At 40.2% G+C, this 20,002-nt stretch overlaps 2 protein-coding genes across 4 annotated transcripts in view; one reads left to right on the top strand and one right to left on the bottom strand.

Moving 5' to 3' along the window:
• Nucleotides 1–289: 289 nt before the first annotated feature.
• Nucleotides 290–8,058, top strand: LOC101863758 (mediator of RNA polymerase II transcription subunit 8; the record flags this gene model as incomplete). Its single annotated transcript, XM_005102475.3, is given in 6 exon segments — nt 290–408; nt 1,236–1,380; nt 1,972–2,112; nt 2,991–3,075; nt 4,779–4,958; nt 7,813–8,058. Coding segments are annotated over 6 exon segments (759 nt in total), but the record flags the coding sequence as incomplete, so codon positions are not given.
• A 6,119-nt stretch (nt 8,059–14,177) lies between these two features.
• The window catches only part of LOC101860666 (histone-arginine methyltransferase CARM1), a 25,505-nt gene continuing 19,680 nt past the window's right edge, over nt 14,178–20,002 (bottom strand). For 2 of the 3 annotated variants that reach the window (XM_005102460.3, XM_005102459.3), the window contains exons 13-14: nt 18,611–18,732; nt 14,178–17,468 (exon numbers count right to left, since the gene is read on the bottom strand). In XM_005102460.3, coding sequence (XP_005102517.1) covers nt 17,355–17,468; nt 18,611–18,732 — 236 coding nt within the window. In that variant the 3' untranslated portion in view covers nt 14,178–17,354. The remainder of the gene's footprint in view (nt 17,469–18,610; nt 18,733–20,002) is intronic. The other variant, XM_005102462.3, reaches the window with a different exon arrangement.

Here is a 20,002-nt window from a genome sequence, read left to right on the forward strand (position 1 = left end):
GGTGAACGCGCACCGGGTGAGAATAGCCACAAGACTCGCCTGCACTATTCTCACTCCGGGTGAGAATAGAGGTGGCCTTAAAACAAACACTTGGCTAGCCACCACTCGGAGAACGAGCGACGCTTCTGTTGCAAGTTCATGTTGACGTCCCTGTTCTTGTTATTTTGTCAAATGAAACATGTAGAACACTCTTTTGTAGCTTTATCGGTTTTGATACTTTAATAGACCTTGTAATATACATATAAATTTATCAATGTTAATCGTATATATGGTCTCCTCTCTTCCACAGAAAGAAGAGAAGCAGCTGGATTCTTCATTGGATGACTTGATTCATCGTGTTCGAGAATTGAAGCAAAGTATTGCAAGCTTCATCTATAAGCTGGAGAATGATTACCAAAATATAACTTGGCAAGTTGTGTGTTTTAGGAAAAATGTCACCCTTATTCAGCATGTTAAGGGTTAGGAGCTGGGAAAGGGGTAGTGCTGAAACTGTCTGGGTCAGCTCAGTCAGTAGCCACTCTCCTACCCATAGCTGTAGCTGTATGTAGAATATATATATGTATTATAATATAGCCATTGTATTATATATCCCTACCTATGTAGACTCACTCCGATTCTTCTGTGACGTATACTTTTCCTTCACATCAGACACACACACACACATAAATGATATATTTATGCATTGCTGTCATTGCTATTTGGGAAGCTGAATGAAGACCAGTTTGTTTGGACTTTTCCATACTGTGGCTTTCAAGACTCCTGAGCTGTATGTGGGAGGGAATGGTACCAAAATGTATTCTAAAAGACATTATTTTGCAGCTTACTTTATATGCCTACTAATATTTGTACAATGTTTTGTTATGGGTGAGGCAAATCACCAGCTGATGATAGCCATGGAAGATATAAGGAAGAGACACTGCTTTTCCTATTTTTGTTATTGCTGGCGTTTGTCCATTTAGTTAATATCAAATTTTAACTATAGTCCTTTTACATAAAGTAAAATCCCGGTACCTTCATATGATTTAAATTATTTTGAATTTTAAGTAACTTGCTTTTTTGAAACAGTGACAATTCTTGTCTTGTTAATTTTTTTGTCATGCCAGTATGCCCACTCCTACATCTAAGCAATAAGAGCCTACATGAAGAGCAGGCTGTTCTGACCACTTCTTTTTAAAGCAAAGTCGAGATTGATGTTCAGATATATGACAATTAGGTGGTATATTTGTCCACTCCAGGCCAAGTCTTATGGAATCTTTTGGTGTGTTGTCTTCGGGGCTGAGCACGACCAAGCGTCTGCTGAAAACAGAGAAGATGCCATTATTGAGGAACTATGTGCTGTTCCCCATACTTCTCTCTCCGGACAGGGACCCGCATCTGGAGGTGAATAATTTATTTTCAAATATGTAAACTCAGTTACTAATGCTTGGGTTTAACAGGGCAAGGAAAGTCCCAAACTTGGATATAGCTGGAGAGATCGAGCGAGCTCTAGTTGTGGGGGAGGGGGGGTGGGGGGCTGTAGGCGAGCTCCAAACAGGCAGTCAGTGGTGCAGCATTGTGATTGGCCAGTCCAGTGATGAGTGAGAGGTGGAGCAGGCAGCAGAGAGGGATGGTGCAGAGAGACGCATTACGTGAGCCACTTTAAAAGTGATGTGCGATAAGTCTAGGCCTAGAGGCCAAAAAGTAAAAAAAGAGGAGAGCTTGTAGTGTGTGATTCCTGATTCATTGAATTGCGATGGTTGATGCTCAGGCGTACGCACACATCCACTTCACTGGTTCTACAGTAGCACTGATAGCTTAATGAAAGGCCACTGCTTTTTAACCGCTGTAAAAAAACTTTTTGCCTCAGATTTCAGGGTCTTTATGTTACAAATGTCGTAGCTTTATCATTAAGTTTTTTTGTAGAATGCTAACAATTGTTTGAAAAAATAGATAGATTGACTGAAATCTTAATTGGGATGTTGCTATTTTCAGAAATTAACAGAAGGACGTGTCCTTGCCTTTAATCATGAAGTGGTACCGGACTACCTCCGCACCAAACCTGAGCCAGAGGTGGAGGAAAAAGTGCAGTTGCTGAGTGTGAAGGCCTCTTCCATCACCCCAGAGATGGCACAGGTACTGTATAAAATGAGTTGTTTCTTCTCATACGCTGACACTGATAGCAGAATATCAAAGCACCACAAACATTCAACTTTCGTAGTCATAAACTATGATGATTTGTTTTATCTTTTTCTGCCACTGGTGGCATCCTTTGTTTGATGTACAGTTGAATTTGTCCAAAACAGACACTGGTTTGATATACAGTTGAATTTGTCCAAAAAGCCACTCAGTGTCGAGGAGAAAAGTAGTTGTCTTAAAAGACAGGTGGATGTCTTGGACAGTGTCGTTGTATTGTAAAATAAAAACACAAGGAGGAAAATTGGGAAGTGGTTGTTTGTACAGGTGACTGTCTTGAACATGTTGTCATAAGAGTATGTTCATCTGTAATTCAGAAGCCCGTTTCTGGAAATGTTGAATGTTAAAGCCTTTTCTTCTTTATGACTTCTTATTGACTCTAAAAAAATACTATGTCAACCTTTCTTTTTCTTTTCTACTGTTTAGCATGTTTTTAATGACATCCCTGTACTTACAACTCTAATAAAGGTCGGGTATAGAAAAAGACACAAGGAAAATGTAATGGAGATGAATTCTAGAAAGAAGGGAAAAAATAAACATTGGTGACAAACTCATCCCACAAATGAGTAACTGTAGAACAAACAAAAATGTTCTTCCATCATTAAAAATAAAAGGAGGAGGGGCAAGGTTTAACTTTGTTGAATTGAAAGGAATGACTTTTAAGCTTAAAGGGGCCATAAGAAAGCATGGGCGCTAGGTTCTGACGGTATTATTGAGCACCTAAGCAGTTTGCTTGTTTAACGAAGAAATATTATATATATTATATGCAATTTCCTTAATGTTGATATATATAGAGTGTTTCTTTTAATGCTCCTCAGAAACAACTAACCATGCTGAACAAAATCACCAGCAATGTTCTCGACCTCATCAATGCATCCAGTGACGTGTTGGACAAAGATTCTAGTAAGTTTCATCTGTTACCATCTGAGATTGAAAAGTAAGACTTAAACCCATAAGAAAGAGAGGTGTTGAGATGTGAAAATATGATGAGGACAGTCTTGGCGATCATTTAATAAATACCCTTTATGCTTTAGGGATATGCAGTTAAACCCTGTTATACCACCTACCTTTGGACGAGCATGAAGTTGGTGGTACAGTAGATACCAGAAACTAAAGTATCTGTATGCCAAATTTATCTGTTCCATATGAAAGGCCTTTGTCTCCTGAGAATTTTAGAACTGTACCATTCTTTTACCTGTCTGTCAATTTTTAAGAAAACGACAGCTGTTTTAATATAATCAAATATTGCTAAATTTGCTAAGTGTTTGACAGAGATAATAAAAGAGTACCAAAGGCACCAAATTATATCTCCACGTGAACAGAGTACAATCACAATAACATAGGAATGGAGTTTAATTTTTTTCAAGACGTGTGAGATCATTGCAGCAAATCACTATTTTATTGCGTCAAACACAACGATCTGTCATTATTTAGACAAACACACCGAGCATTGTCCCGGCCAGCGTCACGCCGGTCCCCGCGATGAGCAAGTCAACTCTGTACTGTAGTACCTTGAGTGTTCCTCGTGGTGGGGGGGGGGGCTTCACATTCCAACCACGAGGGGCAACACTTTTCAGGGCGATTCTCCAGCTCCAAATACTTGGATATATACAAATAACTTGGACCATTGTAACGAGGAGAAGCTGAATTTTTTCAAGGTGTACAGCATTTGATGTTTTATAATGTAAGAGCAAAGAAACAGCAATCTGAATTACCCCGATTTCACAGAAACCATGCGCTCGGAAGGCCACGAGGCTGTGTTCATGCAACCAAGGTACAACAGGGCTGGTGATATAACAGGATGGCGCCGATTGCCCTCTTGAGCTGTGGTAGACTAGTAGATACTTGAAACAAATTGTGGAAAGTCTTGACTCATCTAGAACTAGATCTGTCTTGCGCAGTTGCCATGCACAGGGGAAAAACGAGTAGCGACCGATTACAAGTACAGCACAGCTCCTGCTGAACTTAATGTAAAATCACATAGTGAAAATGATGATTAATGATATGTATGGAGTGGCAAACTGAAGAAAGAGATGGGGACAATTTGCCTTGTTGCGTGCTGAATTTTCTTGAGCAAAGTTCTGTGGAAGATTTGGAAGGATAGGAAAGGGAAAGTTCTGTTGCTGGTGAAGGCAAATGAAGTGGCTGAAAGTAGAACCTCCAGCAATGACTCTGGACCCTCTGCATCAACTTCCAGATACAGATCTAGATCTTGCTTAGGCAATAATAATTGTGATAGTTCAAGTACTGGTGAAACAGAAAGAGGCAGGGATATGGTGAGGAATGATGCAGGTAGGGGGTGACATAAGGGGACATGATGTGGTCAGAAGAAATCTGACAGTACTGGAAGTTAAAACTTATCAGATCTTTGGAGGATGCTGGACCAATCCATCAAACACTTCTAAGTTTAGTGGTACACTTCGTATATAAGTGAAGATACTTCAAACCGTTGGATTATGTTTATCGTAACGTAAAGATTTCCACGTCCCACTGATTTTATTTATATATGTGTGTGTTAGTGTTAAACTGCACATTTGTTTGACTGTGCCCCATTAATTACAAAAACTGCTTAAATGTTTTACACTTGTTTATTATTCACTCCGTAGGTCAGAAGAACGCTCTCCCTCAGACGTCCTCGGCCTCGGAGACCAATATGCTCATCGCCGCCGTCACAAAGGGTATGAGGCTGCGTCGACCCGAGCCACAAGTGCAGATGGGTGGTCCGCAGATGCCTGGCATGCCAGGGCCCCCACAGCCACAGCAACCCGCTCCACAGAAACCTCAGAGTGAGTGAACTGTTACTGACATATTCTCATCTGTGGCGTCGGTGGTCTATTGGGTTAGGGCTCTCGTACTCTCAACCGTAAGGTCATGGGTTCGAATCCCATCAGGGGCCTGTCGATATGTCCTTGGGAAAAGCCCTTTACATAAATTGTCCTCACTTCACCATGGCGAAAAGATCTTGTCAGTTCATTTATTGTGTTTTAATACATGCAATCCACAACTTACACTGTATGCTTCCTGGAAAGCTGAGAGTGTTCAAGAGTCTGCTGGGGTAATGATAGTTGTAAAGTGCATAGAGTATTCTGTAGAGTATGGATATATGCACTTTATAAAAATGCAATTGTTGTTTCTATTATCATTTCTGCCAAAGGCCAAAAAGTAAGAAGGCAGCAAGTGAGTTTTCTTGCATTAGGTGAAAGCACCGGTAAAGATTTTGTGGATAAGTTAATCTTTTTTTCACTCCCCTGCCGACATCAACTCATCTGTAGTCGACTGTAATGAAGACTAATGGATTCTCCTGTAAATATCGACTTGCTATTACTATTTTTAGTTAAGGTAATTGCAAGAGAATTTTAACTCATCAACTCTCGAAGTTGAAGAATAGATATAATGAACACATGGTGATTAAACTATGCTTCACACCAGTTGTTTTGTGCTGATGCAAGTGGTATAAAATGTGCCGTCCCTTCTCTTCTTCCCAAATATCACTCCTGCCCCAGACACAAATACGTAATCATGGTTCATTGCTTTCCATTGTCTGCCCATGTGATGTGCTCTTCGGCTGTCATTGTAATATGTGTGCACCACATGCCATGAAGGCAGCTAGGATTGGTTGAGTGTTTTAGTGTTAGTGTTAGTAGGCCAAATAGGTGTATCTTCACATCGCTTGTTCATTCTCATCCAGATTTTGTCATGGCAATTACACATAAAGGAAAGTGTATTACACTTGAGACCGAAGTAGCCATTATTGAGGCAGTTGATGGAAACATTAATATGAAGCCTCAGATATGTTGAGATTTCGATACAATCCAACATGAAGTAATTTGCTATCTGTTTTTTGTTTCCACGTGGCAGAATTTTTTGCTGTTTCGACAGCGCTCTTTTAGTATTAAATTTCAACCAGTGCTAGTACTAGTAGAAACAAGACTGCTCCAAACAACCCTGTCATGTTTGAATGGCTTTGCCATATTGTCGAGCAGCTGTTCAGATGTACTGTTGACTCCACTTCAGGCGCAGTTCGTCCATAGAGCACGGTTGTGCAGTGCCGCCCAAAATTTTTCAATGTTCTATTACGTAAAACACCCACAATAATCAAATAAATGAAGCTAGAAACTAACATTAGCCAAATATACCAAAACAAGGTCCTCACTGGCTGGCGCCATAACTGTCATTTCTGTGTCTATAGCGCCGTAAAACATCTGCTATGCCATGCCAAAGTCCATGCGCTTTAGCTAAACATAATAGGATATTCAACTGTGTAACCTGACCTATAAATCACTCTTGGGGATAACCCAAGCGATGACGACACTCGTTGCGAGTTTGGCGGTACATTAATATTAAATATTAATAACACGGCACATCTTAAATGTGCTCCTGCCGAACAGTGCCGAAACATAGCCCACAGTAGGTAGTCTAAAAATAGACGAGAAAGACCGTACATGCTATTCTTTGCCAATATTAGGCTATGTGAGCCCCGGAGCAATCCAGCGGAGTGCTCAAGTGAATTGTGATTGGTGACTCTGTGACCGTGAACCTGAAGGAGGTGAACGGGATCGTCCTATGAGTTGTGCCTTTGAATGGTTTTGTTGTGGAGTAGTGAAAGTTATTACTTGAGTGTTCAGTTCCAATACAGAATGAACGAAAGTGATGTTTAGCTAACAAACAAATTTAGTACTAGAAATCAAAACGACAAGTAAAAAGAATGAAAATAAAAGCACAAGGTCATCCCTCACCAACCCAAAGATCCTAAAATTATACACTGTCTCATTTACTATGGCCTTGACTATCTTCAGCATGCGATACCATAATTGTGCACGTCCACTTTTTAATCCCACGAGCTGCCCCTTCTCCACTTGTGTTGAACTTGCTTAAATTAAATCTCCTATTAAGTTGACTTTTTTCTCAGGTTCAAGCACCACTTCTTCTACAGTTCCCAACAGTTAATAAGTTGAACTTTGGATGAGTTGATTTTTTTTTTAACTCTCCCAATGACATCAACCCATCCGTAGTCGACTATACTTTACTTAGCCATCCGTAGTCGACTATACTTTACTTAAGTCCAAATTTTTAAAAATTGTATTTTTAATCATAGATCTAGTGGTAATGATTGCATGTGCTCAAGAAACATTTTGTCGAAATTTAAATTCTAAACGTTGGGAAAAAAAATCGGGAAAAGATACAAACTGTAGGTAGAATTGGTAAAAGAATGAAACAGTTTTTTCTCTCTCCTGAAAAATTTTGCTTTCTGGGTTTACAAATTAGAACAGTTGAACAGCTTGTTGACGATGTATCCTTTACTCCCATTTCCAGCCTAAGATAACGCTACACTTGTTCAAAGATCTCTTTTTCCTGGGGGGGGGGGGGTTTAGGTTGACTAGTTGTGCAGTTGTGTTACCATTTTCCATGTATGACAAGTTCTTAAATAAAAGGTTTTTTTGGTGGGTGGTTGGCAGGTGCCCTGGTGTGTTTTGCTCCTTCTTTCCAATCAAACATCTATCGTCCTGATCTCTCCTCATTCTTTTTTTGTGTTTGTTACTCTCTTGTAACACCTCTAATCTTCGGCACTTATATGACCATATTGTGTTGCAAGTGCTGTAAAACTTACTAAAACAAACAAAACTCTTGTTTGCATTTCAGTGCCAGGATCAGGTATTGGACGAATGCAAAGCACTGTCAAGACCAACATCAAAGCTGCAGCATCGTCACACCCTTATCAGAGACCATAGTGTATCAACGATATTTATATATATGTGTACATATATTTCATTTGAAGTGCTTGTTGGGGCCACATGTCGCCAAAACAAACCAATTTGTGGCTCAACGCGGTGGAATCAGGCTCTCGTCAATTTGGGGGCTTATGGAGTTATTGGTATTATCTTAAAGCTTGTCCATTTGCCTTGCTTTTGACAAAAACAATTTATCTATTTATCTTGGATACAGGTCAAGATATTTGCGACTGAAGGAGGAGGGGTGGCCTTGTTTCAGAGGTAAAATTAGCGAGAAAATGATCGCCAAAGTTGAGTTATTTCCTAAGCTTGTGAGCTAAAGGAAACTGAAAACTTACATCTCTTATGCCTTAAATCAACGTTTTTCAGCGCAATCCACACAGAAATGTGTTCTTAAATGGGCATGAAAGATGTTGAGCCAAAAAACAAAAATTTGATAAAAATTCCGAAACCTGTGGAAAAAGGCAAGTTCCTTCACTTTGATTATTTTGACGAGAGCCTGATTTCACCACACTGCCTCACATTTAGTTACTCTGACCTAGTTGAGTATCTGTCTTATTCAGTTCAGTTGTGTCTCTGTGTACAACTGTAGTTACATATAGCCTCGATGAGCACGGGGGATGGGTGGGATGGGGGCACTTATTCAGGCTGCATGCAGTGTAGAGCCAACTACTACTATATATATAAATTGAAGTGTTTATTGGGGCTACATCGTGTAATGTAGCCTGTTAAATGCCTGTATGTAAAATATGTCAATGTCACCCTTCTTCATTTTGTGTCATTTATGTAGTTATCATCTCATCATTGTCATTGATTAATAAAAGATGGTTTTCCTGGAATTTTTTGGGTTTTTTGGGGTTTTTTGGGGGCCATATTTCAGTTGAATTTTACAAATCAGTTCTAGGAATTTGAAAGCTTTATTACTTAATTAGATCAGTCCTCCACCCACTGATCGTCACAAGATATCTTAGGTCTTTAAATCACATGGTAAGGTATAGGTAAGTACCGTGGAACTTGGACTCAACAAAAACTCGGATTCGTGGGTGGTTGGCGGGTACTCTGGTGTGGTTTGCTCCTTCTTTCCTATCGAACATCTATCGTCCTGATCTCTCCTTCTTTTTTGTGTTTGTTACTCCCTTGTAACACCTCTAATCTTCGGCACTTGTATGACCTTATTGTGTTGCAAGTGCCGTAAAACACTTACTAAAACAAAAAACTCGGATTCAAATAAAGAAGTTGGATTCCCAGTGGGTTTTTTATTCATAGAAATCAAATAACTCGTATGTATTCAACGAAACATAAATGAGCTAGCTTGAAGGGTGAACAGCCCCTCTGACGTGGCTTAGCTCATTTTCTCCCGCAACGAGTCTTATTTGTTCCGGGAGACCATCCATGACACATTCACATACATCGTGAACCAGTATTTGCTTATGCTATTGTTTATATATATATATATATATCTCATGCGACCAATCAGCGGCCCTTTCTTACCAACACACGCGTTGGGAGCGCGCATACATGTCTTAGCATGTGTCAGGGTCGGACAGTCAGCCAGCATGCGTGTGATGTGTGACTCTGTGTATGTGTCTGGGGGTACAAGTGGTCAGGGCTTGGAACGTCAGTAGAGATCCAAAGATATCACAGGTTTTTTTTCCCTCTGCTACTGATTAATATTTCAATGATAAGCTTGTCTTAACATATGATAGATGTATGTATTGAACTGCGCCCTGGACTGTAGAATCAAACGTTGCCTTATGCTAGGCTCTACACAGCAACATAACTTGTTCGGCAAACAGTACAGATGAAAGAAAGATGACACAGGCATGCGTTGAAGGAATCGACCCTTTTGCACAGTGTTTGCGAGTTCAGTGTATTTTCCTGGAAATTTCCAGCATTTCTTTTGAAACTAAACTATGTTTGAGTTTGATTGAGAAAGTTGAATACATACAGTATTTTGCTCAGTGCCTACTTATTACTACTCTAATTATCTACACAAAAACTCTGTGTTTGCTATAAAATATCGAATACTCGGATTAACTAAATTGAAGGTCAGACCTGACGACTTCGTTGAATCGGAGTTCCACTGTACTACAGGGGAAACCATATAATGGGCCCGATAATACATTGTAACAGGGATTTTTTAAACCCCCGTTTTTCGTACTCTTTGTCTCCATTAAAAGTTATCGGCAATAAAAGGGTTTCATCGGAGCCCAACCGATTTTTGCAGGGACAAAGGCTGGTTAACAATGTGTAAAAAGTAAGAGAGAGAAAGAGAGAGTAACACAGTGAAGGAGCAAGCACATACAGCGGGTGAAGCGAGAGAGGGCTGCGATGTGCTGCAGACTTCGATTTAGCCCTAAGCTTTGCTACACGCAGGCGTAATGTGTCATGCGCAGGCCTATATATAACAGGACTTTTTCTCTGGTCCCACCATCCCTCTTATATCAGGTTTCCACTGCAGGTACTAGAGACTTGTTTGTTGGGTTCAACATTTTTAACAATTTCACAGGTGTGTGCCCAGATCTGGAACTGGAATCATGTGTGAAGATGTCTGTGAAAGAAGTCCTCTGAGACTAAGTAGGCTACTCTAAGTCTGATCAGTCTTAGAAAAATAAGAATGACTTGGTGTCTCCGATACATGTGTAGATCATGACTATGACAGATGCACAGGCTTGGATTATCATCCCCATCTGGGTTTCTTATGGAAGAAAAATGTGCCAAGATGCTTCATCAAGTGCTGTTTGCGGGGCAAGAAATGTCATGTCCAATTATGTCCTACTTAGACAGTGGGTGGTTGGCGGGTGCTCTGGTGTGGTTTGCTCCTTCTTTCCTATCAACATCTATCGTCCTCATCTCCCCTCCTTTTTTGTTGATATGTTACACACATCTATTCTTGGGCACTTATATGACCTTATTGTGTTGCAAGTGCTAAACTACTTAGGATTGGCCGAGCTGTTCTGTGCCAATTAGTACTATGCCGTTTGTCGTATGACTCGGGTCAAGACAAATGTTCATTTCCAGTCTAGCCTCTTGGACACTATTATTTATGAGGAACGTCATAAGACGATGTACCGGTACACCATATATACATGTACACAGCGGCAATAGAAACTTTCCACTTTGGAGAAAGGCCTGTATTGTGCTTATTATTGAACATTTAAAAACAAAAATTGACACAAATATTTCAAAGTATGTTAATTACCTTTTGTTTCTTGATCATGCCTCATGTGGTGGCACAGTGTTAAGCACAAACTGGTACCCCTTGATTTCAAAATTTCACTTCTGTAATGGGCATTGTCGCTCCTTGCAATGATGCAAGCTTGGCATGTTCTAGTCAGATCTAGTCTGGGGTTGTTTTTTTTAGCTGACGCAGCTATGGCTGGGCTGGTTACTTTTTGAACTTTTATGAGATGTGGCAAGGAGATCATAATGATTACCTTTTCATACATTCAGGGCACGAAATTCTGCTTTCATTGTACGGACTGGAAAAAAATATAATTTATTAGCATCTTGAGTTACTTTATATTTATAATACATGTAATAATAATTCACTAGACATTGAAGTTGGTCAATTAATCACATGGTGACTGGTCTTGCCAGACCGAGATTGGAAAGAAAAATCAATACGGAAAAAAATCCAGTTTGAAGCAATTGCTATACTTTTGTACTACTGAATGTAGTATGAGCACCAACGATCGCAATTCAAACTCAATGAATCAGGAATCACACACACCACTACGTTCTCCTCGTCTTTTACTTTTTGGCCTAGCCTAGGCCTGTGGCATTTTCACTTTCATGACTCATACTGACCGTCTAAGCTATGGCACATGATCACTTTCGGAGAGGCTCACGTAGAGCATCTCTAGCTCTCTGCACCATCTCTTTCTGCCCCCTGCCCCATCTCACTCATCACTGGACTGGACTGGCCAATCACAACGCCACACCACTGACTGCCTGTTTGGAGCCCGCCAACAGTACAGCCTAGTCCCCCAAACCCCTTCCCCCGGCTAGAGCTTGCTTGCTCGATCTGTCTCGCTGTATCTGAGTTCGGGTCTCTCCTTCCCCTGCTGAACTCGAGCACAGGTATTGATTTTAAAGACAAAAAAAGGGGGATTACGGTAAGGTCCTGCTGTAAATGGTGCCGCTATAGTCATGTTCTACAGTATACATATATATATATAATCTCACTATGTTCAGACAGAAGCCCGGCATCCTCCCTGCCATTGAAAGTGAAAGGAGTTGACAGTTGTCAGTCTAGTTGGCTTTACTTTTTCATCTTTTTGCCGTTAAGCATCGAGGGGAGATGCAGTTTTCTATGGTAGGCCAGCTCCGCAGCTCTTTCAGTTGTGATATTGTTTTCTCAGGGTTTCCTTGACACCCTCAATCCACCTTTTGCATGCCCTTCCTCTTCTTTAGTATAGCCTGAGTGCTTGGTGTAGTAGGCCCTCGAGGCTGGTTGGCCAGATGACATACGTAACAGGTGGCCAAACAATTTTATTCTGCCTTTCTACTTTCTATGTACATGTAAGGCAGCCAGGACTCAATGCCGATAGCTGCTCTTACTTCTTCATTTCTCTGCCTGTCTCGTCTTGTGGTGTTAAGGGTTTTGCGGAGACATTAATTCATTTCACATGCAGTGCTTTTGCTTTCATGGGTTTTACTTAATGTCAAGGTCTGGCGCTGGTAGCATAATGTTGGATTGAATATTGAGGTGATAAGCTGTCTGTTCGTGTCTATGGAGATGTTTGGGCGAGAGCTGGTAGTAGTGGTAGTGATAGGTGACAGCATTGGCTTTTTGGGTTAACATTCTATTTCTGTGTCTATGGAACTGTTTTCATAAAAAGTACTCTAAGATATTTCAACTCCTTCACCTGTTCCAGTTGTTTACAATTGTTTCGGCTCACTTTCATAACTTAGGCTTTACTGTAGGCCATAAAATTCATTCCGCCAAGTCCTGTGTTATTTATGTAGAAAGTGCAGCCCGGCTAATTAAAAAAAATTTCGGACACATTTTATTGTTGAAAAGGTTACCTTATAAACGTAATGTCATACTCATACTCCTGATCAAATTTGGTATGAAAACAAACCAAACATGATAGAATTTGACATAAGTCAATTCCCAAGAAATTGCAAAAAATGATTAGCTGCATGGTGGGTGACCTCGGTTCGCCTCAAGCAAAAAAAGGCACTTCAACCAACATGTGTGCTGATCAGTGCTATGAACTTGATGGCTCAAAGTCAGCTATTGTCTGTTAAACGGACAAATGGATGGGGATCTTTTGGTCTAAATGCGCATAAACATTCTAAACTGTTAATGAATGGCATCACAGCGATCAAATAAAGGAAAAAAAGAAGAGCCAGTCTTCCAACAGGGAAGATTTTCCCTCAATTTGGTGTTTGGATGTCCCAAGAATAGTACACTAGACTGCTTTGCTTGCAAGCGGACCTCACCAGATACTGGTGATGATATACAAGTAAAATTTTTAATCAATCTACAGTATAACCCGGATAGGTAGAACACAGATTACTTGAAATCACGCATCCGTCGAACTGTGCCTGCGGTCCCGGTTTTTCCCCCCTTTATCTTTGTAAGAAAATTACACAAAGCTCGAACACAAAGACGGAAAAGTCGAACTAATTACGCTGCCGTATAGGTCTAAAGTCATTGTCCTTAGAGGTGCACTTGAGACAGTATAATCAATAATGATAAATTGGGAAAAAAGCAAGGTCGGTAAAATACCCCTCCCCAACTCCACAGAATAAGCTAGCTGTGCTATTTTTAGCGCGCTGCTCGACACGCGTGCCCTCTGCGCATGCCTGGGTCCTAGGACTTGCTAGGCTTGTGTGGAGCGAGCGAGAGGAGGGGTTGTGCATCACACGAAAAGCACCGTTCAATTGGTGCAGACTAATGACTGCTCATACTGCAAACTGACCCACGCAATTAAACTGTCTTGGTACCGGTAGGCTCATTACAGATCGAACTCGAAAGCCTAGCTCATCATGTTTCTCCTTCTCAATTTGTCCATTTCAAATTCAAGTCAATAGGCATAGATCTAACCTGTCAAATCTAGGACATTGGCCGAAAAAAGAAAAATCTCTTGTTCCGACCCAATCTTTGTTGCTTCCCTTGATTCTCCGACACAGCCAGAGCGAGGCCAGTCCCGACGTATTCGAGCTATCCCTGCTATAAGTTATAGGCATACTGTATTTCATTTGCAATTATCCAGGTACATGAAACTTATAAAAATGAGAAAAAAAGAGAAGCATGAGAAAAAGTTGAACAACGAACTTATCAAATACTTTATTCCTGTCACTTTTCAGTCAGGTGTGGAAATTTCAGAACAAAGATTGCATGGATTTTGTTGGATCAATGACCCATTTCTAATCAGATTATAAACAAACAATGGTTTAGTATTTCGAAACCAGTGACAAGAAATAAGAGACAATACATGAAATGGAAAGAACCTCACATACAATTTTAAAAAATAACCCAAATTCACAATGAACCTTCCTTTATAATCATTTCCTTACAGTGGTCCCTCCCACGCTGACCTATCCCAAATAAATCATACACAGGAGGTGTCATTCAAACTGCTGGGAGGTCAGAAAGCCTCAGCTGTTACTTTAAAAAAAAAAAAAAGGGGGGGGGGGGGGGGGAATGAAACATGCTCGCTCCCTACCTGTTAATGATAAAACCAGGCAAATCCACTGTACAAAAAACAATGGAAGTTGTTCACGGCAAGAGATGGTCAAAAAGAGATAAATCTCAAGCCAATTGGGCGGACCACTGTATAACCAAATACATTAAATTACAAAGAAAAGACTACCAAACCTACATCTAATTCAACTTACATGATTACATGTATCTGGATTGGGAGGAAAGGGGAAATGCATAGAGCCTTGGATGAACACCAACATGTAAAAAGTCATTAACTAAATCAAAACTCTACATTAACTTTTGACAATGCTGCTAATTTAGGAACTGGAATCAAAAGAATAAAAATTGAACATGCATCATCCCAGTCTTCCTTCTCTTCACTAGATCTAACTGGTAGGTTGGACAAGTTTGTTTTTTAAAAATATAAATGCGAAGGTCCCCCCACTGTAAAGGACCCCCCCAAGTACTATGTAAAAGTATAAGCAAAATGAACAACAAAATATGATTCATACTTACAAAAAAATGCTCATGGATGCTGAAATGTCTGAAAGGTTCCTGCCACTGAAATTATAGATGGGGGCTGATACAGCCAATACTGTGCAGTCTAAACTTCCAGCAATGACATGGGACACTGCAGGACCGAGTCTAATAATTTAGGACCATACATGCTATGTACAGGGCAAAGACTATCAAACTAACCACGGTTCTCAAACTCAAATCTATCTCATAGCCTAATTATTCATTACTCCTCAACTTTCTAAATATATATGAATGTCTGGGGAAAAAATGTGGGACATGTTTTTTTTAAAAACAAACATGGCTTGTTCATCAACATGTCTTCACCACAACATAAAACAGAATTATGCGAAATCTTCACTACATAAGGCAAAGCTCAGAACTCTTAAAAAAAAAAAAAAAAAGAGGAAATTTGTTGTAGTTTTCAATTTTAACTTCTGTCCACGCTCAAGACGACAAATCTGGGAACTGGGCCTTAGGTCACGACTGGAAGAACCAAAACATATATTAAAAAAGATCTGTTTTTAATATATATTAATTTCCAGAGGAAATACATATGCTGCTATGAACTGTTTCAATAGAAGTAAGGACAGAGTCGTGTTTGCTTGTTACTGAAAATATCCAAACCAAAATCTTCCTCTTCGCATGAAACATCAGACGAAGAGCAAAGTCTTCACGTCATGCGCAAATTTGGTATTAAGGCTCAAATCTAGGATAGATCTTAAATTCATTGCTAGAAAAGATTCTGAAAACATTGATAGCAAGTGCATACTGCTATTTCTTTATGCCATTTTCTTTGTTACCAGAGTCACAAGAGGTAATTGTAAGTGAATCAGTGTGGATACAGCTTGAGATGCGTTATAGTTTAGTAACCGTGCTGATATATTTAGTAAGGGAAAATAAAACGGTAACATTATTGACCTGGTTTCTTCAATATGTCACATTCCTATACAACTGAAAGAAAAGCTTTCTTTTAATCCTTTAGTTCATAATGTATGAAGTCAAGTCATTTTCTCTTCATAGCTCCTTGAAAGAGTATATTTCCCACATAAAAACACAAAACAAAAAGTAAAACGCTACAGAGGTCAAGGTCAGAGGAAAACGAGTATAATTCTTTTCACTCTACATGTTCTGGTAGAGCCATCGAGCTTTGAAAAAACAAACCGCCAGAGGACATATGGGATTGTTTCTAACTCAATCCCTCCAAAGGCCCAGTTCTAAAAATTACCCTTTTATCCCCTACGAGAAGGGGCATAGCTCTGTACAAACTTGAACAATATCTTATAAAAATTGTCTACAAAAGTCACCACACATGATAAACATATCAAATAAACAGCAAAACATAGACAAAAATTTTTAATTTTAATTGTAATTGCAGTCAACATTTCTAGGTCAATCCCTACTATTTTCTGGTTTGTCAAGGATGGTCCAGTGATCAGTTCTAGTCATTTCTCTTCATATTTTCCTTTGTCTTTGCCTTCCAACTCAACAACTTGATCTAACTCTAAATCCTCATCGATGTCCGATTTCTCCTTCTGACAAGGGATTAGTCCCTAGTTTCTTTAATCCTTCCTTTCACTGTTATGATAACCATAGACGATCAGCATTACAGAAGAGATCAGTAATATCAAGATTCCAGCTCGACTTGGGGAGAAAAGTTCAAGATATCGATGACAAAAGCGTCTCATTCGAATTATTATCAACTTCTTCTTAGTAGTCCAAAGGCAAATCTAAAAATTGTCTGCAGAAACCAGAAGATCTTGCCAAACTAAATACCATTTCTAATTGAATGGTCACAGCAGGATTCATGCAGCAGCCAACTAATGTCAATACTGACAGGAATGGGTAGAAAATGTTTTCGGGGACTACACAAAATGAAAACATTTGAAATTCCTCCACATAACATAATTTTAACCCCCTGACACTTAGAAGGTTGAAAAATACAAAAGATAACATTGAGGTCCCTTACTTTTCTTTCTTCGACTCATTTACATTTCAATCACTGCCGATAGATAAGGAATAAGCAACTTCTGAGTAACATCCAAACAGCAACGAGCTGCCAAACTAGGCCCGAAACAACAATTGCAGGACATCTAGTCCAACTGTTCTGTCCTCCAATGAGACTTGTTTATACCAAGGCAGTAGTAGCGTTCACGTGGAGGATCTGGAAAATGAGGTCCAGTGGCGCAAGCCTAAAAGCCATCTGAGGTTTCTACACAGTGTACGATATAGCTGATGCTGAAGAGGGAGGAGGGGGGAAGAATCTGACACCACACAAGCTAGGATGTGTCCGATTTGGGCGACTGGATGACCAAGTTTCCGGGCATTACGTAGTCTCCAATCATGAACTGATTGCTGATTGGGAAGTGATTGGTTGCCCCTGTGATGACATTCTGGGGAAAAGAGAAAGAAGAAAAAAATGTAATATACCTGAGATATTCAAGCCATCTCTTGACCCAATACAAAAAGTGGGCATCCCTTAGGCATAAAACAACACCTGTTTCGAAAAGCACCATAGAGTCAAGCTGAGACAAAAAAACAAACAAAAAAAAGCAGCATTTCATTAGTGATCAACAAACTCATAACTTTTATCTAACATCAGAAAAGATCTACAATAGTGCAAATAAGACATATTTCCCATGCATTTCTTCACTTGAACATTGCAGTCTAATTTCTCAAAGCCATCTTAGACAGTGTAGCTGAAACATGCCAAAATCAGGCTTAGTACGAGCTTGGCTGTCAAGTAGAAACAATTTCAATACAACCGTCAAACACGCCTCGCACCTTTCCCAAACTCAGAGACCTCACTTTCGGTCAGAAAACCTTTTTTTTTTTTGGGGGGGGGTTTGAGGGCACATCCCCCAAAATATAAGAAAATGTCAACTTGAGCTGAAAAATTACAGAATGATGTACAGGTCTGGATAATCTTACAAACAAGATGTTTCTTTTTCATGTGCAGGGCAAAGGCAAAAATTAGATCCAACTTTCCTTACGATGAGAGTTATGGGATCTATATATCCTCAGCATCTCTAAGCATTGATATCTTTATATCTCTCCCCCCCCCCCCTCTCTCCTCTCTCTCCCTCTCTCTCTTCCTCTCCCTCTCTCGATCACACCCCCCCCTACTTTATTACTCTCCCTGTTTCTGTATATTTTGACTGTGCCCTTCCTTGGCAATAAATGTCACCATGTCCATGCACTTCTCTTATTTTAAAACTCAAAAGCTGTAAGGAGTGAAGACTCTGCCTTCTAGAGACCAGTAAACATGAGGTTTGAACACTGAAAATAAAAACTTGTTTAAAAAATGCATGAGGGGCTTTCTTTGGCTTGAGATAAGCAACGCACATCAAAAAAAAAGAAAAAAAGGGAAAACATTTTTAACCTGAAGGAAACGATGCAGATTCATTCTCTGTGAACCAAACCTCATTTTGACTGGAAGCAAATCAGTTGACATTTGTCATAGTTTCTTTACACACCCATAAACACTTAACAGCAAGCCCATTGGGTTCAAGAGAGAAAGAGAAAAGAAATGTACCTGAGACTGAGAGAAGCTGATGGGGCTGAGGCCAGCACCGATGGATGTGCGGTGGGCATTGGCATTGGACGTGATGGTGCCCACACTAGGAATACTGCCCGGGTTAATGGGCGCCGTCTGGGCTGCAGAGCCAAGAAAACATAATGACTGTCATTTAGTAAACTTGTCATTTTCCAGGGATTAATTTGTACTGAAGTTCAATGAAACGGCGGAGTTGTCTTGGAAAGGTAATGATGCAAAATCTCAACAATTCTTTACCATGGAGGTTTTCTTTTAATTTTAAGTTTCATGAGCTTTTGGTGTCACATCGCACACATTCATTTAATTTACTAGTTTAAACTTGAATGTTTCCTGTTAAACCTTCCATGTGATGAGGGCACCATTACTTTCCATCCACATACAAGTCCAAACAGAGCAATGAGAGTGACAGACAGACCGAGGTAGTGAAAAGAAAAAAATTAACATATACAGCAGTCTCCGTGTAAGATCCCAGTGCTCGGGAGCAAGGAAATGTGGGATCTTAGGCGAACCGGGATCTTAACTGACCAACACAGGGAAGAATCTATGGTGACCCATGTTAAGGCTCACAATCGGTAAAATGGTCTTCCTCCACTCTAAAAATGAACTGACAAAACCCCTTGGAGGGTTTATGCCATATGGCGAGCAAAGAGTGGTTAACATTAACATTGATGACCTATCACAGTGCACAGTGGCATGAGGCGCGCCATTTTCACTTATTATCCTATCATGAGTCTCAAGTTCTACGCTTATCCAGTTGCCCCTCCCCTTTACCTGTCAAAAATTTATAGCGTTCTATCTCTGACCGCCTTTGTCGTTACACACTATTGCGTTGTGAACATACCAATAAAAATTCAGTCTGTCTCGCAAATTCGGGAGTAGAGACAACTGCTACAATGGTCAGGGAAGAGTTCACAGTTCAATGTGATCCCATCTGAAGGGAACGTGTAGGCCCTACCCACTCAGCAAGTGATGTAAGTTTAGGGGGAGAGCTCAGGTGTGAGTGTGATGCGTGGGGAAAACAAACGTGTCGGTCAGTTCACACCCCGGTGTGATTCCGTCAGGGGCAAACATTGTATCGCTCAATGGAGTTTTACGTGTATGAGATCACATTCACGATAGTGGCTGATCTTTGACGCGACGGAAAGTTTACTGATCTCAATTTTTCACTCTTGGTTGATTGGCTGTGCCGGCCCGGGTTTTTGTTCCACAAATTATGATCTGAAATGCAGGATCTTAGCCGAATGTAGACCTTCAGAGTGAATCAGAGTGGGATCTTAGGGCCCCTAAACTTCGGGGTGACTTTTGTATAGTAAAAATTTTGTAGACCTGCATGTGAGCCTCAACCAGATTGTCTGAAAATTTTGCACAACA

Source organism: Aplysia californica, unplaced genomic scaffold (genome assembly GCF_000002075.1).
Source record: "Aplysia californica isolate F4 #8 unplaced genomic scaffold, AplCal3.0 scaffold00326, whole genome shotgun sequence".
Classification (NCBI taxonomy): Eukaryota; Metazoa; Mollusca; class Gastropoda; order Aplysiida; family Aplysiidae; genus Aplysia; species Aplysia californica.